A 23,609-nucleotide genomic window follows, 5' to 3' on the forward strand; every position below is an offset into this window, starting at 1 on the left:
AATTTAGATTTGTCATCACATTGGGAAATAACCTGTTGATCTAACTTGAGGACTTAATTGCTTGGATTAGCTTTTCATAACGTGAACGACTAACGACATTTAGCACTGCCATCAGGATTTGATTCAATAAAAAGTGTTCTTTAACCTTATACTAAACGCTGTTGGCACGATATTTAGTATAAATTAAAAATTTTACCGAAATTACTAGCAGCTTAAATATTTTATTAATTATCGTACTGATGTGAGAAAACTAATTGAAACTGCTAAGACGGTATAATGGTTAATGTTCTTTGATTTTGATTTACGTACATAAGGAAATGAAAAATCTTGGGATATTAATTAATACAAAAATTTGACTAGTTTATTATACTAATTGAGAAGTATGGCTCTATTCGTAGTTTCTTGTTTGCTATTGCTGCGATAAATCTACCTGTTTCACGTGAAACTAAATTATAATATATATGGCATGGAAGAAATAGAATGCAGCTCCAATTAATAAAGGCACCATCGATGAAATGATCTTATAGAATTAGTTAGCATGATTTGTTCCATTTACGTTGTTAAGGATCTCAAGAAATGAACTATCTGATTTGGATTAAGATAGATTTGCAATTGAGACATTTGAACGTGACGTTACGAACTATTTTGCTATAAATTTATTATTGAATTCATAAGAAGGATAATTAGAAAATTTTTTACTTGAAATTACTCGATGACGTTTTTGTAGTACTTACATATATTACACTAAAAAATCCTTAAACAGCTATAAATTTTCCAGTAAATGATAAACAGATTGTGTTACAGAAATAATTTAAACCTATTGTTAAGATTTGATATCGATGATGATAAGTTCCTAAATTATGAGATTTCAGAGTTCAAAGTAGAAAGAAAAATTGCTGGTGAAATTAGGCGATACTTGTAGGATAATTTATCGGAGATTACCGTACGACCACTTTTGTGGTACAAAGCTACAATACATTAAGCACGAGCTTTGATTTTGTTTTGCATGCAAAGCCGTACAGAGTTGCAATAGTTTGTCAGTCCATTTGACACCATTACAGATTACTTGCAGTAATGGCGATAAATGCCTGACCCAGTCAGAGATCTTTAATGAAAAAAATTATGGTTCTATGGCAATTATTCATTAACAATAATTTCGTGGGCGATAGCCTAAATTGTAATACCTCAAGCAGTCGCGGCGTATTTCATATTAAAATGAATTACTTGCAATGATATCTAACTTTATTATACTTAAACAAAGTTGAATATCATGGCGAATCTATGTAACAAATCAAGCTTGGTAAACGAAGACCTACTAGGAAATATCGTTTGCTAGTTAGATCATCAAAGCTTTATCGCTTTTTATCATTCACTTAATATAGTTTAGAGTGAAACCTGGTCCTTTAAATTACATCTACAACAACGCAACTTTTGAACAGTAACAGGTAGCTCATTTTCAAAACTAGGACTATATATATGGAGAAAGTGGTTAATAGGCAAATAATCTGTCTTTTATTGGAGACATTACAATGCATGAATCATCTCACAGTAGTAGTAGTAGCTCTTTGAATGGAACTATAACGTAATAAATGACGTCGGGAACGAATATATTTATTTCTTGCGGATGCATTATCAGTCAGCTAATGCGAACACTGGTAATTTGGACACTCTAATTCCTATTATGTTTCATTATTGCATGTAAGCGAAGCCACTGAAAAGCGGGTAACTACTACAGTTGCAATAAATCAAGCTAATATGGACTAGATTGTGCAGAATAGCAATCCAACTACGTTGCAGTGGAGTAAATAGGATAGAATATTCTAAATAGATATGGCATTATGTTAGAAGATTTAGACAGTACAGCTAGCAAGTTTAAATTATCGTTCTAGTCAGCAATCTGGAAATATCAATATGACATTTTGTAGAAATCATAATGAATAGCCACAAGATAGTATTATTTATAAAATATAAGAAGCTGTGGATAAATGGTTAATATAGCATAAATTTCAGGTGTTCAGACGGTAGCTTAGGTTAGCAAATTGGAAATATCAACAGGATCGGAATTTTGGAGAACTTATATGTAACTAGCACCAAATAGTATCAGTTATAAAATGCTACGAGCTATGGATATTGGATAGTCAATATCGAATAAATTTCGGATGCTTATACCAACTAAAAAATTACCGCAGATATCAATAAAATACTGCAGGTGCTATCAGGTTTGCTAATGTAACATCTACGTTATTAAGATTAGAAATATAATTTATAATTATGAAGATAGTACCTGTTACAGTGTTAAATACTGTATTACAGTAGAAATAACTATGTTAGGATAATTCTATTAGACTATCCTTATTTAGTTAACTTCTAATTTGGATATACTGTGTTTTAATATAGCACTGACTTTTTATGACAGTGACACTTATACACATACTGAAATTAATAGTTATAATAGGGAATGCAAATCATCTACTTACAGTTCGAATCATTGTGATTGCAATTTACTTATGGTAGACTGTAAATTATCATGGAAATGTTCCGTGACAGGACATATCGTAATCTGACTATTCTGTATTAGTCATTACATGTCTATGTTCGTAAATACTGTTGTCTGCATTAAGGGAGCAGTAGCTAAAATTAATATCTAATTCAGTAAATGATTCTAATGTTAATTGTATTAACTATGAATCATGAACTATTGAGGAGTAATATATAAAAATGCAGTATATCGTGAAATAAAGTGAATTCTCCAACTTAGTGTTTAACGTAAAATACGAGGCGTTTAAGTCTTTGTGTAGTCTGCTAGTAGAGCAAAAGTGTTTGTGATAGTGTAGATATCGTTCCTTGATACGTGGTTCAAGGAATTAACTTATTGGTCGTGCATTACGTTATCTTGCTGCAAAGCTGTTTTGTGACAGTACCCTAAGACTGAAGTAGATTATTCTCATTCTTGAATCGCATAAGTAGCAGGTTTTATTATGCTACAAGTACTCCGCCATTTCTTATGAGTCATCGTAGCGCTTTCTTCTTCATCATTAGCACATTGCTTTTGTTTGACAACAGGATACAATTACTTCCCTAAAGGCGTGGTGCCTTGAAGAAAAGATCGATTACTAGTTGTTGTTTTCAATTACAGATAGCGTTAATTGACTGTTGAATAGAAATTAAAGTCTATTGTTGATATTATTGAAATTGTCGAATACGTCTGTTAAATATGTTAATGAAGTTGTTTAAAAAGTAATATATTTCAATAAAATTATTGGCCTGCCTAATCGTCAATAATTTCCGGTTAATACATCATTGTAGCCATAGTAGAAATACTACTAGATGATCATGACGTCAATGATTTTCGATCCAGCTATTGCATTTCATAATGAAGGGGCAAGGAAATATTCTTAGCTAGGATTAATTCTTATTAATAGGTCGTGCCTCTACCACTGCTTGCGATAGCCAACCTTGCTTCCATGGATATTGTCAAAGCATTAATACTAATGAGTATCGATGCTTATGTTACAATGGTTACCAAGGACAACTTTGCAATGAAGGTTTGATTCAATGCTTATTATAATATCTTGGAGGATGCAATGTCTGAACTAATAAATTAACTATACTCTCCTTTGTCTGTATTAAGCCTATACGTCTTGCTATAGATCTTTTGAATATTAGAAAAAGTGCATCACTTTGTTATATATCAGAGCTATATTATGCTATTGCATGTTACTAATAATGTCTAAATTTGAAGTAAAGATCGTAATGCTGTTCACTGATACGAGTGTAAGCATTTTTCATTAGTTAATGCTATATTGTAACGAGCAATTTTAAGGAAGAATTTTACCGTTTATTGCATGCTAATCTACAGTAATCAAATATTTTCTCAAATCATGTAATATTGCCTGGTATGAAGAAATACCAGACCCTTTGCTATTAAGAGAAATTAATTTAAAGCCTATAGTGTCGTAGTTGCAGGCTGTATTATGGCAAAATGAATTTGATTCTATTTTTGTTTGATAGCTATAAATGCATCTGGGTTACCATGCGGCAGTAGCCCCTGTACGGCTGGCAAGTGTGTTAATGTAAGAAATGAAACCGGAATTGCCTACTTATGCCTATGTAATTCCCAAAATTCAACTTCCTCTTGTGTGCCAGGTATTGTGAAGTCTGTCAATTCTTAATTTACTTAGTGTTATCATATGAGCTGAGGAGTCAAGCTTTAATATTTTAGTTTAGTCACAAAATATGTACGTTTAATCATGTAATTAATTAAATTTCATTTAAATTTACAAAATATCCGACTAAGTTAATCATAGAAAACCAATGTACAGTAGTTAATTATGCTAGTAATTTAATTTTATATAATTGTCACACTTTCAATTCTGTGACAAAGAAATGAAAAGTAAAAGTCTATAAGTAACTGCTGACTTAAACCCCCTTTTAATAAGCGTTAAAAGACACAGGGAAGTACTGTGAAGAGAGAAATTCTATTAGCATAGACGCATTTACAACTTTTCACCAACATAACTCAACTCAAATGTTCCCATTTATATAGGAACCGTTTAATTTGTAAATAACTACAGTATAATTATGTTATCTTACTAGGAGAATAATCTAGAACTGAGATACTCCTTACATAGCTTTTTTTATCAGTAAATATTTTTGATCTCTAAATCATACTAAATTTTCATCTAAGCATGTACTCGTATGTTGTCTGGTTCAACTGTCATTAGCAAGAACTTGAATCATCTTACTACTATCTATACATTATAATAATCAATATCAAATACGTAATAAACTATCATAAATAATATCCACGTTAAAGCATTGCTTATCTAGTACTGCAAATATGGATATTTTTGATATTAGCTACTACCATACTTATTAAAATGTCCTAAGAGTAAGATATCACTGTAACAGTAATCATGCCAATAATTTGATTGCGGTTGAAAAACATCGAATTTTATTCTGATTTGATTGTACGTAACTAATGTACTTGATCATTTCGATAAATTAAATTTCACTTAGAATACAGCCGTTGTCCTTCGCCATGTGCGAGTAATCCATGTTTAAATGGTCAATGCTCCGTAATTAATAGAGGTACTACTTATGCCTGTGGCTGTTGGCCAGGTTATACCGGCAAAAATTGTGAGAGTACAGGTAAATCTGGAGTAGAAATTTTCATGAATCAATTAATGAGTTAACTAAATAATGGATGGTTCTTAATATTAATAAATTAAAAATCGAAATCGTTCGTGATTGTTATCTGTATTTGCCAGTTATAGCACAGATATTAATGTTTTGGCATTTTCTTACTGTATTGCTATTTTATGTATGCAATCTTCGCTCGTATTGTATCTTGGCACTTTCAATTGGACGGATTCTTTAATATGTAATTAACATGGAAATATTTCTAATTAATTAATTGCGGCCTTTAAAAATTTGAATTAATGAGATTTTTTCCTCATAACATTTATAGTATGGTTATCAAAACACTCTAGCACACTGGCAAAGCTGCTCCGTGTATAAAGGATCATTTTGCGCTGGCCACGTAAATTATTTAGCAACTAAATTGAACGATGCTAACAAGTATGAAAAATCACTGAGTCTTGTCTATTCATTCGCCCAAGCCACAGGTGGTATGCCGTATGAATGTCTGAGATTTAGTAAACCCTACGTCTGTAGCTCACTTTATCTACAGTGCTACAATGGAACATCATTTAATAGTATGTGTCAGAGCGACTGCTTAAAATATCAGACTTTCAGAAAGAATTGCTTTTCCGGTATGATTGGCAGCGATAAAGAATTTGGACTTAAGTCATGCTCATCCATTAAACAAAATAATCCTCCACAATGCTTTCATATTCAAGGTAAAATTTCGTCTATAGATTAATGTCATACAACTTTTAGCTTTATATTTAAATTCCACTTTTAATAATTTTGCTAACATAAGCCGCCTCTCATAAATATGTATAATCCAATTCCGTTCTTTTCAATTTAATATACTTGATTACGGTACCTTACTTAAGTATCAACAGGAATAGAGCTACAGGGAGCATGGAATATGAATTGGATAGCAGTTTTCTTGCTTTCATCAATTGCTAATTTAATATTTGCATTCTTCTTTACATAAATATGAATAAATATCATTGGTATTCAGATCCACCAAGGTAAGTTTTGAATTAAACTATGCTGCATATGCCATTATCCGTATCATTTTGAATGTTTCTTTAATTAGAAAAATGTCTGCTGACTATTATGGATGTATTAGTAACAAACGAGAATCTTTTCCTGCTAATATTAATCAAACTTTCCCTTTTCTGTTTTATTCTTAGCCCTGATGTTATTGATTATAAAGAGTGCTTTGTCTATAGTGGCAATGTCTGCTCTGGATACTTACCTTCTCTTAATGTTACCGTGGCTGGAAATATTGCAGCGGACTTGGCAGAAAAAGATATCAAAAATAGTATTGATTTACTCAATACAGCAAGCAACTTTTCGCTTACTTGCCGTGAATATATTTCTGCTACCCTCTGCCATACTACTTTCAAGCAATGCGATGATCATTCTAACCTATGCAAATCGGATTGTTATAGAATGGTTAAATTATTTAAGACGTGTGCTTCTCAAATCCCCGGCGTTCAACAATCCATTCTTTACCCTTATATCAATTGTGCAAAGTTATCAGATGACGATTGCGTTAGTTATAACGTGCCCTATCCCCAACCAGGTAATACTGATATCATTTAAAAGTGATTCAACTAACGATGGTATCAATTTACGACATGCTATAAAATGTTATTACGAAAATTTGAAAAAATTTCGTGTAAGGGTCAATGTATGAGTATAATTTTTATATCAAATTTTTCTCCAAAATTCATTCACTAGATACAGTACCGCTCTTTTCTTTATTAGATTTCTGGAACATAATTGACTACTTATTATCAATTTTGTGAAAATTGAAATTACGTTCTTCTCTTTTCTATAGTGGATAATAAGATACGATTAGTCAATGGCAATAATTTAACATTGTCGAGCGGAATTGTTGAAATCATCAAGAACGACACTTGGTATAGATTATGCTATCATCACGGTTGGAATATGGTATCTGCTCAAGTTGCTTGCAAGCAGTTGGGATATCGTGGTGCCTTATCGACTGGTTGCTGTGGATCATTTCCTACGCAACCCTATGGTGGTAATCCTCAGTTATCCGTTATGGCTAGTATTTATTGTACAGGAGAGGAAAAATATATCGGAGCGTGTCAGTTTAAACGTGATCAATCAGCAACATGTGATGTGCGTAATAGCGCTGGAGTCATTTGTTCCAGTAAGTGATATTTCAGCCTAAGCAAAAATTTTTCGGATTAAGTGAAAATTTTTAGGACTATCCTATTCATGTTAAGATCCTAAGAGATGATATATTAGAGGTGATTATAATAATTCAAATAAGCTCTAGAAGCTAATCCTTTTTACTTTCATAGATTCAGTATGCGTCAGTAAACCTTGCAATTATGGGAGCTGTGTACCTAATAAACAAGATAATAATGCCTATACTTGTAAATGTGATCCAGGCTACACCGGACAGAATTGTGATAAAGGTATTAACAATCACATATAGCATGTAAAATGAGACCTTGTAATTCTTTGACCGCAAAATACGTAATAAATTGAACGCCACTTTATCTTTATAGTACTAGATAATTGCAGAAATAATCCTTGCCCCGTAAACACTACATGTGTTAGAGGAATCTTTGGCTACAAATGCGTTTGCAAAAGTGGCGAATCATGTACTGACAGTAAGTAAAAATTTTTAAGCTTGGATATTAATTAAGGAAATAAGTTTGTTTTGTGTGCATGGAATTTGCAGTGATTAAAAAATACTTCTTTTCTTTCTTGGAATACTTTAGCTGCCAACTATAATATTACTGCACGTCTAGTTAATCATTGGGAAGGCAAGCCTTACACGGGGGTACTAGAATTTTATTATAATGGAACATGGGGACCTAGTTGTGAAGTAAACGCTGCCGCATACCATACAGCATGTCGAAGCATTGGCTATAAGCGTGCCTTTGCTACTTCATGTTGCAGTACTGGTCATTATGCCTCATCTATTAGAGCATTAGATTTCATATTATGCAATGAAAACGCTCAGAATTTATACGAGTGTTCTTACGGAAACTACATCCATCGAATTTGTGCAAATCACGGAGGCTTCTGGAATACTATTACTTGCACAAGTAAGCAAATAATTATAGCGATAATCAAATCACTTAAATTAATATTTATTTTTTAGAATAGTTATGTTTTAATATGCAATTATTTATTTCACTATAACTTTTATAAAATAAGTTTTGCTTCTTTATTCAATCCTTTACAGATGATGCCTGCTTAGCTCAGCCGTGCGGTAATCATGGTCAATGTGTTCATAAAGAATTTAATAACGACTATTACTGCGTTTGTGATAAATATTTCACTGGAAATAATTGTGAACAAGGTAATACTATACATTCTCATAGGGGGTGGGGTAAAATATAAATTTTCAAGTCGCTGCAATCACCTAATATCTTGTCTCTAGTTAATTCAATGATTCCGGAATTGACTGTTGCATACTTATTGATTAAATAGATTATATAATAATAATTTTTCCAGTAGCCTAAAGTCTTGGTTAATAAATTAGTTTACACATTATTAACTGATAGCATATTTGTCTCCTGCGAATTTGATTAACAGTAAATAGCAACTACTTCATGTTTAGCAATATCAAGTTAATTATTTGTGACGTTACAATACAGGCATTTTCTTATTAGTATAACTTGAGTTAGTTTCTAAAGTATTGCTCAATTTTAAAAATAGCTTTAGCGTGTGCCTCTAGTCCCTGCCAGAATGGTGGAAATTGTACAAACGATTTGACTAGCTACAATTGCTCATGTCCTTCAAATTATTTTGGCCAGAACTGTGATCAGTGTAAGATATTAATTTACACACTTCTTTATTTAGATTTATAGCCTTGAATTTTAATATGTGCTAAGTTTGGATTTTACTTATTTCTTATGTTAAACGCCTTTAACAGTGCCTGCTTGTTCCTCAAATCCTTGCATAACTGGCTTTTGTGTTAATTTTAACAACAATACTTATCAATGCCAGTGTAGTTCCAAATTTACTGGCCAACGTTGTGAATCTGGTAAATTTATCCCGTGTAGTATTTGCTTTTGTTTTGCTGTAAATATAAGTTAAATAACAGATTCATATAATTAATCATGCTAAAAAATATAGAATTTAAATGGAAGTAACTTTTAACCTCTTAGGCCTTGCTTGCAATTCTAATCCTTGCTTAAATGGTGCTTCCTGCGTGATCAATGATGTTGGTGATTATCAATGCGGATGCATGAACGGTTTCACCGGCAAGAATTGTGAAACACGTAAGTTACCTGAATCATGCATTGACCGAAGTAACCCTTTTTGTCAATATACATCTACACGGTTTAAAGTGGATAGGTAGATAACTCTAACTCGGATTGTTTGATGCCACATTTAGATCAGTATCTATTTAATGGCAATGTACGTTTGCAAGGTGGATCAACTTCGATGGATGGATATGCTGAAGTCTATTATAATGGTTCGTGGAGAGGAATTTGCGACGACAATTTCGGTTTAGTTGACGGGCAAGTCATATGCCGCCAGCTCGGATACGTTGGTGCTGCAAATATTAAATGCTGCTCTAACTTTGGCACCTATAATGGCAAATACTGGTTAACAAATGTAGATTGCTATGGAGATGAAAGTGAAATTTCAGATTGTAGGCACGATCCTTGGGGAAATGTTAATTGTGCTGCTAACGAGGCCATTACAGTAATATGCACCAGTAAGTATCTGATATAGAGATTTCGATCACTTTTGATTGATTCTCGGACTAAATCAGGAATCCAGAATAGAAATATTAGTCTATGCAGCTTGTCTATTTAGTTTTTAAATAAATACTTTTCATAATCTAAGATTAAGTTTAAATTAAATTATATGGTTCTGCCTTATATGGCAATCATTTTGATGTTTAATAAATTAATAATTATTATTGAAAGACATCACAGTTACTTGTATTATTTAATTTTTAAATCTTAATCACAGCATTTACGATATGAGCGAGTTAATACAATGATGAATTTGAATATTAGCGGGTCTGCGTATTCTTAGATCTTACTGTGATATTACCAGTCGATGGTACTTACTGCTAAATCATAACGTAATGCGAATCTATTTCAAAGCAATTATTTGCAAACTTTGAACTAGATAATCCATGCCTTTCCAACAAGTGCAATCGGAATCCTTGTGAAATTACTAATGCGACGGAGCCTGTACAATACAAATGCACATGTACATCTGCTCAAAGTGGCAAAAATTGTCAGCTACGTAAGTTATACATTAAAGAATCTACAGCAATTACTGATAAGAAATCGCAATTATATGAATCTATATACAATACATCGATTATAAGATGTGGTTTAAAACTCGTTACGGTTTATGAACATTGGGAATAGACTTCATATTTTATCGGCAAAATTACAATTTTAGCACCGATTATTTTTTATTTCTATTTATATTTGTAGGTAATATATGCCAGTTTAATCCGTGCAACAGCCCTCAAAATTGTACTGATGAGAGTTATGGATATTCATGCAGTTGCCCTAATGGATATTACGGAACTTCTTGTACTTCAAGTAAGAAATTATACTATTACTTGCTGTTCACGATTGATCTTGCCCGAAGTTTTTAAACGCACTTCTGAATTACATCGATAGGAGCTAACGAAGGAGATGTTCGATTAGTTGATAAAACATCCAATAGAACCGGGCGTATTCAAATTTATCATAATGGTCAATGGGGCTCATTTTGTGATCATCGTTTTGATGCAGCCGCAGGCAACGTCTTGTGTCGGCAATTAGGCATTGGAATATTCCATAGTTATAATACTACTGGAAAAACTACTCAAGGCGAAAAAATATGGGTCGATAACTTTAAGTGCAAGGGAAATGAAATAAATATCACACAATGTGATATACGCCATTGGGGAACAATCATTTGCTCTCCCCAAAAGGATGTCCGTTTAACTTGCCAAGGTTAGCTAAATGTAACTATTTACTGTCTTTTAAAATTATCTATACTTAGTTCTCTTGAAATTAAGCTGTTATTTAATATGTAACTTTTACGTTTAGAACCGCCACCAACAACACCAACACCTGGAGCGTAAGTTGATATTCTGCATGTCCATGGTTTAAATATATATCGTTGAGACTTTTAAAGCAAATACTATACCTTTCACTCCAATATTTACACTGGAATCAACTACTTTTCTAACCTTTAATAATTAACTTATAAAATGTTTGTTTTAGTCCGCTATATAGTTATAAAATATTTTGTCTAATTCAAATCTTAAATTAAATGTAAAAAAACTCAAAATTAGATGCAATTTGCAGGATCCTTTGGGCATTCAATTGCTATATTGAGTCCAGTACGAGTTAATTAGCCACAGGGGCTTCAAAAATACTTCTACCTCGAAATAAATGTTGATTAATTATATGCTTAACAACTCTATATTATGATTCTAATATTTCTGTTGGTTTAGCGGCGTACAGTAGTCGGATATGTAAGTGCTATTTCTCACAGTTATTATTTTCCTATCAATAGAACCACACAGCCAGTAACTTGCGCTACTTTCCGTTCATCGACTGGTCACTGCGCTCAATACTTAAATGGCTCACAAGTGGATCTAACAAATTACCAAAACCTATCATCAACTGAAGCAATGTATGGTTCTATTTTCACGCTCTTACAATCAACTGGTGTAATGTCTGTCAAATGCGTACTGTCCATGCTGCCAGCACTGTGCAAGACCTCCTATGGCTCCTGTTATCAAAGCCAGGGAGTACAAACTTTATGTCGAGAAGATTGCGCCCTGTATGAGCAAGTGGCATTTGAATGTACTGCTGCTGTAATCTATCAAGGAGGACTTGGTGGTCAAAATTGCTTCTCACTACCTTCCAGAAATCCAAATAACAATCAATGCGTTAGGCTAGAGGGATATTTAAACAGTGATATATTAAGTGAGTAAGATACAGTACTATCGTGCTTAAGTTGTCTAAGGAGAATTTAAATTAATTTCAATTTCTTAAGATTGTCAATATTCTATTCAAAACCTACTTACTGATTTGAAATTTACTACTCATTACGTTACTGAAAAACAATCTACCACATTAAAGCAATTAAATGCAATGCAAATTTAACATGATAATTTTTACTTTTAATTTATAATTTCTACTTGTATCCTTGTAACGAAGGCAAGCCACAAGCAAATTACACGTTAGTAGAGTCACATTTATTATTACAAGTGATATTTTTTTAATTATAATTTATTTCCATTGACGTTTAATATTTCTCGGTGTATTTATTTACACAGTGCACAATGCGAAATGTATCGTGGATCAATGTGCAAAAATTATTTAGCTGGAGCAAAAGTTTATGTTCCAGTAGGATTAACTCAAGAAAAGATTGAAGCCTATCTACAAGTTACTCAAGCCCAAATCTTGACTTCATCCGCTAATGGCGGTACGGGCAGCTGCTTTAATCAAGTTTGGGAACATATTTGTTATTCAGCCTTCCCCGTATGCCAGGGCAATGTACTTTATGGAATTTGTCGAGAAGATTGCACAAAATTCCTTGCCTCAAATTGCGTGCGACCCTATAGTGCTAACGGAATTAACATCCGACCTGATTGTTCTATACTTCCGGGAATAAATGATGTTCAATTCAAATGTTATAGTGCAATTACTGGCTATGGTTTGTAATATTCAGTTAAATTTACTTCAATATAATCTATTGCTCACTAAATACTTCCAATTTTGTTTCAATCTGATAAATATTTATTCCCGGATCCCACCTATTTAGATCATACTATTCCCACCAATCAGCCTACAACTATTCCAGTAACTATTGCTACTACAGGGATAGTGACGACTCCAATGGCCGCAACTACCTCATCTTCTGGCCAATCTACCAACGGTGCTACTGAAAATGGAACTAGTAGTTCTACTAATACTACTAATGGATCTGCGTCAGGTACAGCAGGTGCTGCAACGACTATGGCTGCAACTACTATGACCGCAACTACTGCAACTATGTTCCAACCTACTACTCAAAGGTATATCATTTTTGTAGAGATCATAGTATTCGATTGGCTTAGTTAACTTTCGTGATTCTATTTGCAGTACTAGCGTAGGCCATCCATTCAATGAGCAATTATTTTGCTACTACGTTCCGGAAGGTATAGCACTCTTCTGATAGATAGTACGGTATTTTACTTGGATTAGTTTCTTGATCGTAACCCGTATTATCGAAATGTATTTCAAGAGTTCAATTTTAACATAACAGCGAATTATCTTTGACAACGTGATCTTCTTTTGACTAAGAATATGCATATACTCGAATATCTAATTAACAGGAGAAAAACTACCATGCGATAGCTCTCCGTGCTCAAATAATGCTGAATGTATCAACATGGTCACTGAAAATTTTAGTAGCTATTACTGCAAATGCAAAATTGGCTATTTTAACGGACAAAGATGCGTTGATGGTGCGATATAATATTGAATTAATTTAAAATTTATTTTTGAACTTTAATCCATCGATTTCAATATGAAAATTTAGTTCATTGACTGAATTTAATAAAATTTACTTTTTATTAATCGAATTTATTTGCATTATTATTTTACTGATAGAAATCCCAGTGAAAGATATTTCCATTACTGCAAACTCTTCCATGCCTCTTAGCGGTTCTAATCTTGCATTTATATGCGAGGCTTATGGTCGACCGGCGCCCGTCATTACTTGGTATAAAGATGGAACAATCTTTCAAGCTGATAATGGCAATAACGTCATTATTTTGAATCAAGTTGTAAGCGATATTCGGGTTAGATCAGTATTAATACTGAGCCCAGTTAAAAATAGTAATGGTGGCAACTATTGGTGTACAGCAACAATTCCGCCAGAAATCATTCAGAGCAGCAATATTACGATCGGTAAGAGCCATGATAGTACAAAGTTATAAAACTATCTTAGCTATAGCTAGGTAGTTAGGTACCTATAGAATATGCCAAGCAGAAAGAAATCGGTATCGCATTTATCCGCTCAACTTAAAATAATAGCTAATGACTTGTCTAAGCCAATTACTTTAAAGATCACATTTTGATATTGATTACAGCAAATCAAATTCTAGAATTGTAGTGAAATGATACAACATATGCTAAATTAGAATTGATTATAGCCTTTATTAGAGCATATTTGTCAGCTCCATACAGTATTGAATTGGGTACTGCGAATCTACTAATTTTGTTGTCAATGATACGCTATTATGTATGTTTTGATTTAATATTTCTACGATTTCGGTAATTAGATCCAAATTCATGTTATTCTGCTCCGTGTATGTTTGGGAAATGCTTCGATGAGTATGACGGATTCCAATGTGTCTGTGATCGAGGATATACCGGAGTTCAGTGTCAATCAGGTGTTAAAGAGATTTCATTAATATTAAATCTTAATTACAATTTATAAACCGAATTCATTTTAATAAATCTTTTTGGTCTCTTTAGATATCGATGAATGTTTAAACTCACCATGTGTTCAGGGCAACTGCAAAAACTTAGCTGGATCATTTAATTGTTCTTGTAATCCAGGCTGGAAGGGAAGATTATGCAATGGTAATTGATAGCTCTAATTCCTTATAAATGTTTGAGGTAACTAATTACTATTTTATTTAAACTCGTTCAGCTTCGGTGCCTTGTTACTCTAATCCATGCGCTTATGGTACTTGTAAGAATTTATTAAACGCATATTTATGCGAATGCACACCGGGCTACACTGGTATAAATTGCGCTGAAGGTATACTTAATATTATACTTTTTTGACCTTTTTAGCGGCTAATTAATTACGAATGTCAACTATATTTACGATAAAATTATAATTTTATATGGTAATTAATGATACATATCTGATATACTGTTAGATAATAGCTATAACAACGATGATTTCATGATCATTAGATATCAATGAATGCCTACCAAATCTTTGCGTCCATGGAAGCTGTAACAATCTAGTTAACATGTTTAACTGCTCTTGTACAAATGGATGGAAAGGAAGACTTTGCAATAGTTAGTAATTATAGAAATCAATGTTGGTATTTTGAGGCTGAAACCCTAAATATAGTTTATTAACTAATGCTTTATTGCTATCTACAATGGTTACAGAAATAAACTTTTAACCTTAAAATAACTATATCTTAAAAAAACATTTTTATTTCATCATGTGCAATTGAAATCAATCAATTTTTATCTTTCAGATTCCATTGGATGTACATCCAATCCTTGCTTAAATGGACAGTGTACAGATATGACAGATGGCTATACATGTAACTGTACAGTTGGTTTCACTGGCATTCAGTGTGAAACCGGTAAATTCTTCTAGATTAGTTATTATAAATTAATCATAGTCAATCAAAATTAGTTGCCATAAGACAATTATTCCGATCTATCCATTTCAGATATTAATGAATGTGTAAGTAGTCCGTGTAATCATGGAACTTGTAATAATTTGGTCAATAAATATAACTGTAGCTGTGAAGATCGATGGAGTGGAGATTCTTGTGATAGTAAGTCAGCAGTTTAATCTAGTTAGCGTGTCGGAACTGAGCATTATCAATATCGTGCTTTAATAAAACTAAATTTGATGCTTGAATGTTTTAATCAGTTTCATCGGGATGTGACTCTAACCCATGTATCCGTGGATTTTGCTTGAACGATAATACCATTGGATATAGGTGTATTTGCCCTTCGGGATATACTGGCAAGCAATGTAATACAGGTATTCCTATGATTCCATGCAAATGGTACCATAACTGTAGGGTGTAAAAATAGATTATTTATATTACATTTACGTGCATTTAGCTTTACAAAGATTTAGGATTTATATCTTTCACGCACTATAGCTCTCAAAATTAATGAGTTGTTCATTCTTAAATTATCGTATTTATACGTGGCTTAAATTCTCTATAACTAAGAAGGCTTTATCCAAATAAGTTAATGTTAAGTAGTTCTATCTGTATACTTAGCGGCCAGCATTTAATGGACAATTTGATAACGACTAGTTCTTATAATTTAAAGATATTGATGAATGTCTATCTGGCCCATGTGTCAATGGAGTATGTAACAATTTAGTTGGGCAGTATTCATGTACTTGCAATAGCGGATGGACAGGCAATTTATGTGGCACAGGTTAGATACTATGTTCCTATCATTGCGTGCTGTTTAATAATAGACGTTAGGTGTTATAGCAATGAGCAACTGATGGCTGATTTTTCTACAGACATTGATGAATGCAAAGTTGGTGGTTTCTGTTCTCCTGATGCTGTATGTACCAATTTGATGGGCTCTTATTCTTGCACCTGTAAAGATGGCTTTATTGGAAATGGAACATATTGCAGAGGTTTATAAAATTTAGTGATATATTACAAACAAAATTTTGCCCTCCTAAATGCTCTAGCCCGATTGATTAAAGCGATTTAATAATAGAAGGAAGAGATTCTCGTAGATAGTAGTAAAGTTGACCATAATAATAATGTTTAAAGTGACATTTAACGTGATAGCTATATCTTCAAATGACTTTCTACAGCTCCACATTTATATCCACATGGTATTAATCTTGGAGATTCGTTCTTTGGCAATTCGGATGATGGAATTTATAAAATGACGCTGCAGACAGATATTTACTATATGCAGGCATTCCATAGGGACTTATATGTACGCACTTGCTACATATTCTAATACCTAAAATTATTAAATATCAAAGATACTGTAATATCAGTAAATAGCTAGCGATATTCATTTGATTGCTATAGCTATAATAACTATTTTTTCTACTAAATACTGATACTAAAAGCAATTTGAATTTTCAGGTTTCAATTAACGGATATGTCAGTATTGGTACCAGATACCAAACAGCCTATCCTCGACCTTTCCCCGCACCTACCAACATATCTATTATAGCACCTTTCTTCGCAGATGCCGATGCACGAGGATATACATCATCCGGGATATTGATGCATGAATATGATACAAGTGATAATTCTACCACAGCTCAAGGTATATTAAGAAGGGCAAAACTGGATGTAGCCAACTTTCAGAATTACATGCAAAATAATCCTAGTGACACTCAGTATGGCGTTTTCAATCAAAGTATAAATGGTTTCGTCCCTACACATGTTATCGTTATTACATGGCAAGATCTCTTACCTTCACCTAATTCATACTATGTTAATCTGCGAACGGTAAGCTGATGGTAAACTAAATATACTAAAGTGTTTGTATAGAAAGCTATACATGATGGCTCTTAGTATACAGAAATTTAGAATCGAATTGCGGTACACCAGATTGGACTGCTAGAAATTTGAAAGTATAGCATTCTATTGTCTATTGTTTTAATTTTCATTTCGTTAACATTTATACTGTTAAAAGATGTTCTGAATATTTAAAAAGACTACTTATACAGACTTATACCTAATTAAATAACAGATAAATTAAGAATTACCGTCCAAATATATATAAATTGAGTCTATTTACTCTACAATATATGATTGTAATTTACTGGTAATGTACGATACCAAAGACTGATGATGATTGTTGATTAAATATAGTATTATTCCTTATGAAACTACTACCTTGCTGAAATTATAGCAGTTAATGCAGTATGTACGTATGTAAGAAAATGAACACGAATCAATTGTTTTCATGCTTTTGTAGACAAATACATTCCAACTCGTCCTAATTTCTAACGGCAAAAACCTCTTTGGATTGTTCTTATACGATATTGGTGGTATGTTGTGGTATAAAGTCAGTATATCTAGGCCTAGAAGTGGCTATTCCTATGGTATAGCACCGTATTTTCATGAAACTTCCTATTCCGGTAGTACTACCATGCTAAGAATTGATCGTTATAACGGAAATTATGGTCAACAATCCATATGGGCATATCGATTAGATAACCCTAAAACTCCTGGAATTAATTATGATAATTTGTGTAGAAAATGGTACAATAACGAGCCCCCAGCTTCTTATTACACTAATTTCCTAGCAAGGCGACCTTGTCCATGTATAGCTGGACAAGCTAGCTTAGACAGGCGATTTGTGTTTAATTTCACTTCATTCTGCGCTACATCATTATTTTCGTTTCCACGTGGAAATCTTTACGGAGTGAGTTCAGTAAAATTGGCTCAAAATTTTAATTTTTATTCCACAAGTAACTCCGTCTCTAGTTACGTACTTAGTGTAGTTTTATTTTTAAGCTAACCTATTCTTTTTGATCTGATAGGTTAAGCAACGTTGTTGTTACTCAAGGGCAATCTTAAGCTTTGGAGCCTTGCTTTTGGGCAATCCAGGTGGTGCTACATTTATCTTTAGAAATGCAACTCAACAAGCGGAATCTGATACTGCCTATCAATATTGCTGTGTTGCGAGTAATTTATGCAATTTATATTATAAGAAAAGGCCAAGTAACAATTGCCAAGGGTATCGACCTCCACGACGAGCCTGGTTTTGGGGTGATCCTCATGTCAGAACTGTTGATGGCTTAACCTACACCTTCAACGGGCTTGGTGAATATACGCTTTTGCAAACTATCGACAGCAATTACTTTAATTTGCAGGGTAGAACGATGAAAGCTATCCGCAATGTAACAGAAAAGGCTAGAGCTACGGTTTTTTCGGCATTTGCATTAAGCCAAAACGATTCTAATAAGGTTCAAGCAACGATGAATTTGGCCGAGAACGATATAGATATATTAGTTAATAGCCGAACATTAATCAAATTGAGAAATTTACCTGTCAATGAATTTCTGCCTTTTGAAAACGTACAGATATCGAGATCACTCAATGGTACTTTAATTGTTTCATTTTCTTCTGGAATTTCAGCGGAAATTGCTATGCTTAGTCAAATGCTGACAGTCGCGATGAATTTGCCGAACTGGATCCAAGGCAATACACGCGGTCTCCTCGGTACTTTAAATGGTAATCCCTCGGATGATTATTTGAGACCCAATGGAACGTATTTGAGATCGAATGCTACAGAGAGTGAAATTTATTACGGGTTTGGACAGCTATGTAAGTGAATAACCTTATTATTTAAACATCCTTTGTGATATATGCCAGTAATATTGGTTTGCAATCGAAGTAGGTGTTAAATTTATGATTTCTATTAATTGAATATCTCTTAATTGTATAGATCAAATTACACCACAGGAATCACTGTTTACCTATCCTTCTGGCATAGGAACGGCAAATTATACAGATCCTTCTTTCGTACCTATATTTTCAGAAAATATACAACAGTTATTTGGTACCAATCAACAACTTTACCAACAAGCTTTACAAAGTTGCGGTAATGATATATCTTGCCTATACGATGCTGCACTAACCTTAGATTTACAAGCTGCTGTCAGTGGAAAAGATGTTGCCACTCAGTACCAAGAAACAACTACACAATTAGGTATAATCTAGTGTCTGTCATTTAAGGATGATAATCATTTAATCCAAAAAGCTGACTATAAACTCATTGATATATTTTTTTCAAATATCTAATACAGAAAATTTCCCTCCACAAATAACTGGGATCACAATTTACAATGTCACCTTTGGTACTATATTTACAACATCAATTGAAGTTACCGACCGAAATGAAAATGACACAGTGACAGTATCACTAGTAAATGCACCTTCTGGGGCATCATTTGACAACAAAACCAATGTGCTGACTTGGAATGTACAAACCTATCAAAATATTGTCATGGAATTTGTTGCCCTTGATTCTAAAGGCGCTAGAAGTATTTTGAGACCACAGATTATTATGTGCTATTGTGCAAATGGTGGAACTTGTGATTATAGGTATAACTTAAGTCAGTAGTAACTGTCATATCTAATGCTCATTTTTCATTTTTTACGCGACTGTAAAATTAACAAATCAATATTACACGCGTCATAATTATATAACAAAATGATTTAGATCTGGATTAATTGAGGAAGGTTCAGTAAATCGAGTCCAGTGTCAATGCAATTCTGCCTATACTGGGATACGTTGTCTGAATGATTTCAATGCATGCTCTAACTTCCCTTGCTACGGACAAACAACTTGCACGGATAAACCAGCTCCATCATCGGGCTATACCTGCGGTCCTTGTCCATCTAGCCTAACAGGAGATGGCCAAAAATGCTATGGTTAGAATTAGTCGCACTATTCATGCTAATGTACTCACTTTATTTACAATATCATTATTTCTCTTGCTGAATGCAGATATTAACATCTGTGGCAGTAATTCTTCGCTTTGCCATCAGCTTTGCTTGAATGGAGATGGCGGCTATCGATGCGATTGTGAAATTGGTTATACGTTACAGAAAGATAATCGTACTTGCAAAGGTAGGTTATGCTTTCGAGCATTAATTATTTCGTCGGCTAGATGTTGTAACCCATGAAAATTTGATAGGACACTTCAATTTTGCTCATGCTTGATAATTTACTCCTATTCCTATCTATGCCCTTGCAGATATTAACGAATGCTCTACAGTCAATACTTGTGGCGATGCAGCTCGATGCATTAACACAAATGGATCATACTATTGCCAATGTCGAATCAACTACAATTCTACTACAATAACTTTACAAGATACAACTCGTCAAACAGATCAACATTGCAAAGGTTTAAGACTTCCAATAAAAACTCTATACTTTTCTCTAATTTTATTCTAAAGTTACGAAGTTTGCAATACTAATGTTAATTATTGCTTGATCCCAACAGTGCAAGCATATAACGGAAGGATGACTATAGATAGGCCCTACAGCAATCAATTGGCTGATTCTAATGCTCTACAGTACCAAGTTTTGAGCCTAAGCGTTGTGCAGGCAGTAAGTAATTGAACGATTAAAGGACATGAAGTTAGAGTATTGCTATATACCAGTTTTTTCATCTGCTTGTTAATTTGCTTAATGATATGCATATAAAGATGTATCGTAACTAACTAGATGGTATACTTGCACTATTTCTCGTAGTTTTCCTAGCATTATTCTTCTACTTAAAAGGTTATAATATATAAATACCGAGTCTTTCGACAATTTCTTGAGACAGTCATTATAACATTTATCGAACTAGTGTACCAATACTCTAATTAATATTGAATAGTTTGATAATGCAATAATCATTAAAGAAATTCTTTAAATAGTCTTGGCAAGCTGCATCAGATAAGTAATAAAAAATATTTCAATATTACTTTAATAGTTCTTTTATCAATTTTTATATATTTAGTAGTAACCAATGCCCGTATTATTTATTCTTATTAATAAAACTTTTATTGATAATTTGCTTGTTGCTTTTAGCTGTCATCGAGTATGAATCAAAATAGTCTTACAAGAGCCAATTATTTAGATTCAGTGGTAGAATCATTCACGTAAGCAGATTGGGATAATTTCTTCCTTGGAGCAATGCAAGATTATGTCAATGAAATTTACAATTTAATCCCTCTTTCACTTAAATAACTGAATGTGCGCCCTTTATTAAAAGAGTAAGCAGCAAAATGTTGTTAATTTTATATTATTAGGCAAACAATCAATGGAATGACTTCTTGCCACTATATTTTAATTTTAAGAGCTACTTCCAATATTACTGTAGTGCAGCTAAATACAGTAGCTGGTAGCGTTGTAAGAATTGGAAATTATAATGTTACTCAATCCAGCCTCTCAGGTATGAAAGTAATTTTCTTTCGTAAATTATTGCAATACTAATTAATTAATGATTAATCTTGGAAAGATTACAATGAATGTGAAAACTTAACTCCCTGTGGGCAAAGTAAAATTTGCAACAATACCATTGGAAGCTATAAATGTAACTGCATAGCTGGGTATGCTAGAAATTCTTCTAATGGACTCTGCCAAGGTTAGTTTTTATTAAACTATTTCTTTACAACTTTAATTCATCATTAATTAAATGGAAGACACTAACTGTCCTTTAATTATGGAGGATAAAGGTGATTAGTACCGTTTCATTTTGATTTTACTAATTTTCTGTAATTCTTAATTTGCAATACAGCAAATTGCCCTAGAAGTTACTGCTTAAACCAAGGTCAATGCTATTACAATAACGGCAAGATGGCATGCTCGTAAGTAATAATTTCACATAACAGGATGTTGTATGTTTCGGTCCGAATTTGAAATAGTAGTATAAATGTCATTAAAAAATTGAAATTCTAATTTGCACCGCATCCTTTGTAATCTATCAACAGATGTACCGCCAGCTATACCGGTGATAGGTGCCAAAACGTTCGTCTGTCAGGTAAAACTTTTAGATAAAGAATGCACAACTACAAGTATAAACATACATCGAAACTAAATTTCAATCTAAATTCATGTCAACATGAACTAATGTCTATATTTTATTGTAGTCGTAGCAATCATCGGAATATCTTTGGGTTCTGTTGTTGGAGTAATTACAATAATTGCCCTAGTTGCATTCGCAATCAAAAAATGTAGATCAGAAAAAACGTAAGTTAGAGTAATGAACAAGGGGCTTCAAGTTAATCTATCCTGATACTATTTTGTATTAGCAATAATATTAATACTTTATAATTTACTAGAGCTCACATAACTGATGATCAGGACGGCAAAAGTACCGAAAATATGTTTATGTCCTCTGTTTTAGTTGGTGAGTCAACATGAATCATAAAACACTAATAGATGTACTAGAACAGCAATGAAATAAATTCTTTGCCTACGATATCACACCAAATATCTTTTTTGATAAATTAACGGTAATTATAAATACTTTATAAATAACATGAATAGGAGGTACAATTAATAGAAACTATAAGAATGATGATGAAAAGGAAAATGAATATGAAGCCGTGTAAGTTGACAATGCAATATTGTATTAAAGCTCTACGTAAATCTCAGGCTGATATTGTTACCTTACTGATCTCGCGGTATCTAAATCAATTAATCACCATTAATCGATATAGTGAACCAATGATTTAACTCCAAGGATTCTAATGAAGATTTTGTATAAGAAACTCGCTAGAAAACTTCATACTAGGCTATGATAGAAAGAAACTTATAGCAGATGAAATTCAATGAAATAAATCTTTTTATCGTCATTCTATAAATTAGTGCTAAATTACTTCCTTGTTGCTATAGGATCAATGTAAGCTTTAACTCTTTCATGACGCTAGTTATAGGTAGTTTGTTTATAATTTTTTGGATTGTTCTACTTCTTCAAGTTCGCTTTTAGTAAGAAAAACTTGTTCGCTAATATTTTCAAAGTACACATTCAGTAATACTAATTTATGCTTGTTAATCGATTCTTTCACGATTTGAATAAAAATTAAGACATTTTTTACCTTGCTTACCTGTTTTAAGTTATTTAGTAAGGCATACTCGTACATGTACAGTAATAAACAGCCTCTAGTTTATATTTTGATAGGATAATGAGGAAAATATATCCGTAAATGGGCTATGAAGTATCACTTTTATCATCTCAATTGAAAGCAG

At 33.0% G+C, this 23,609-nt stretch overlaps 1 protein-coding gene across 1 annotated transcript; it reads left to right on the forward strand.

Annotated features, from left to right (window-relative positions):
• Positions 1 to 5,033: 5,033 nt before the first annotated feature.
• TRIADDRAFT_33810 (uncharacterized protein) lies at positions 5,034 to 20,548 on the forward strand (the record flags this gene model as incomplete). The annotated part of the gene is made up of 10 exons (XM_002118179.1): positions 5,034 to 5,151; positions 8,845 to 8,955; positions 9,062 to 9,187; positions 9,297 to 9,410; positions 14,806 to 14,916; positions 15,078 to 15,185; positions 15,374 to 15,484; positions 15,781 to 15,894; positions 16,396 to 16,515; positions 20,370 to 20,548. Coding segments are annotated over 10 exons (1,212 nt in total), but the record flags the coding sequence as incomplete, so codon positions are not given.
• Between the last annotated feature and the right edge of the window lie 3,061 nt (positions 20,549 to 23,609).

The sequence above is a fragment of the Trichoplax adhaerens genome, genomic scaffold (genome assembly GCF_000150275.1).
Source record: "Trichoplax adhaerens TRIADscaffold_39 genomic scaffold, whole genome shotgun sequence".
NCBI lineage: Eukaryota > Metazoa > Placozoa > Uniplacotomia > Trichoplacea > Trichoplacidae > Trichoplax > Trichoplax adhaerens.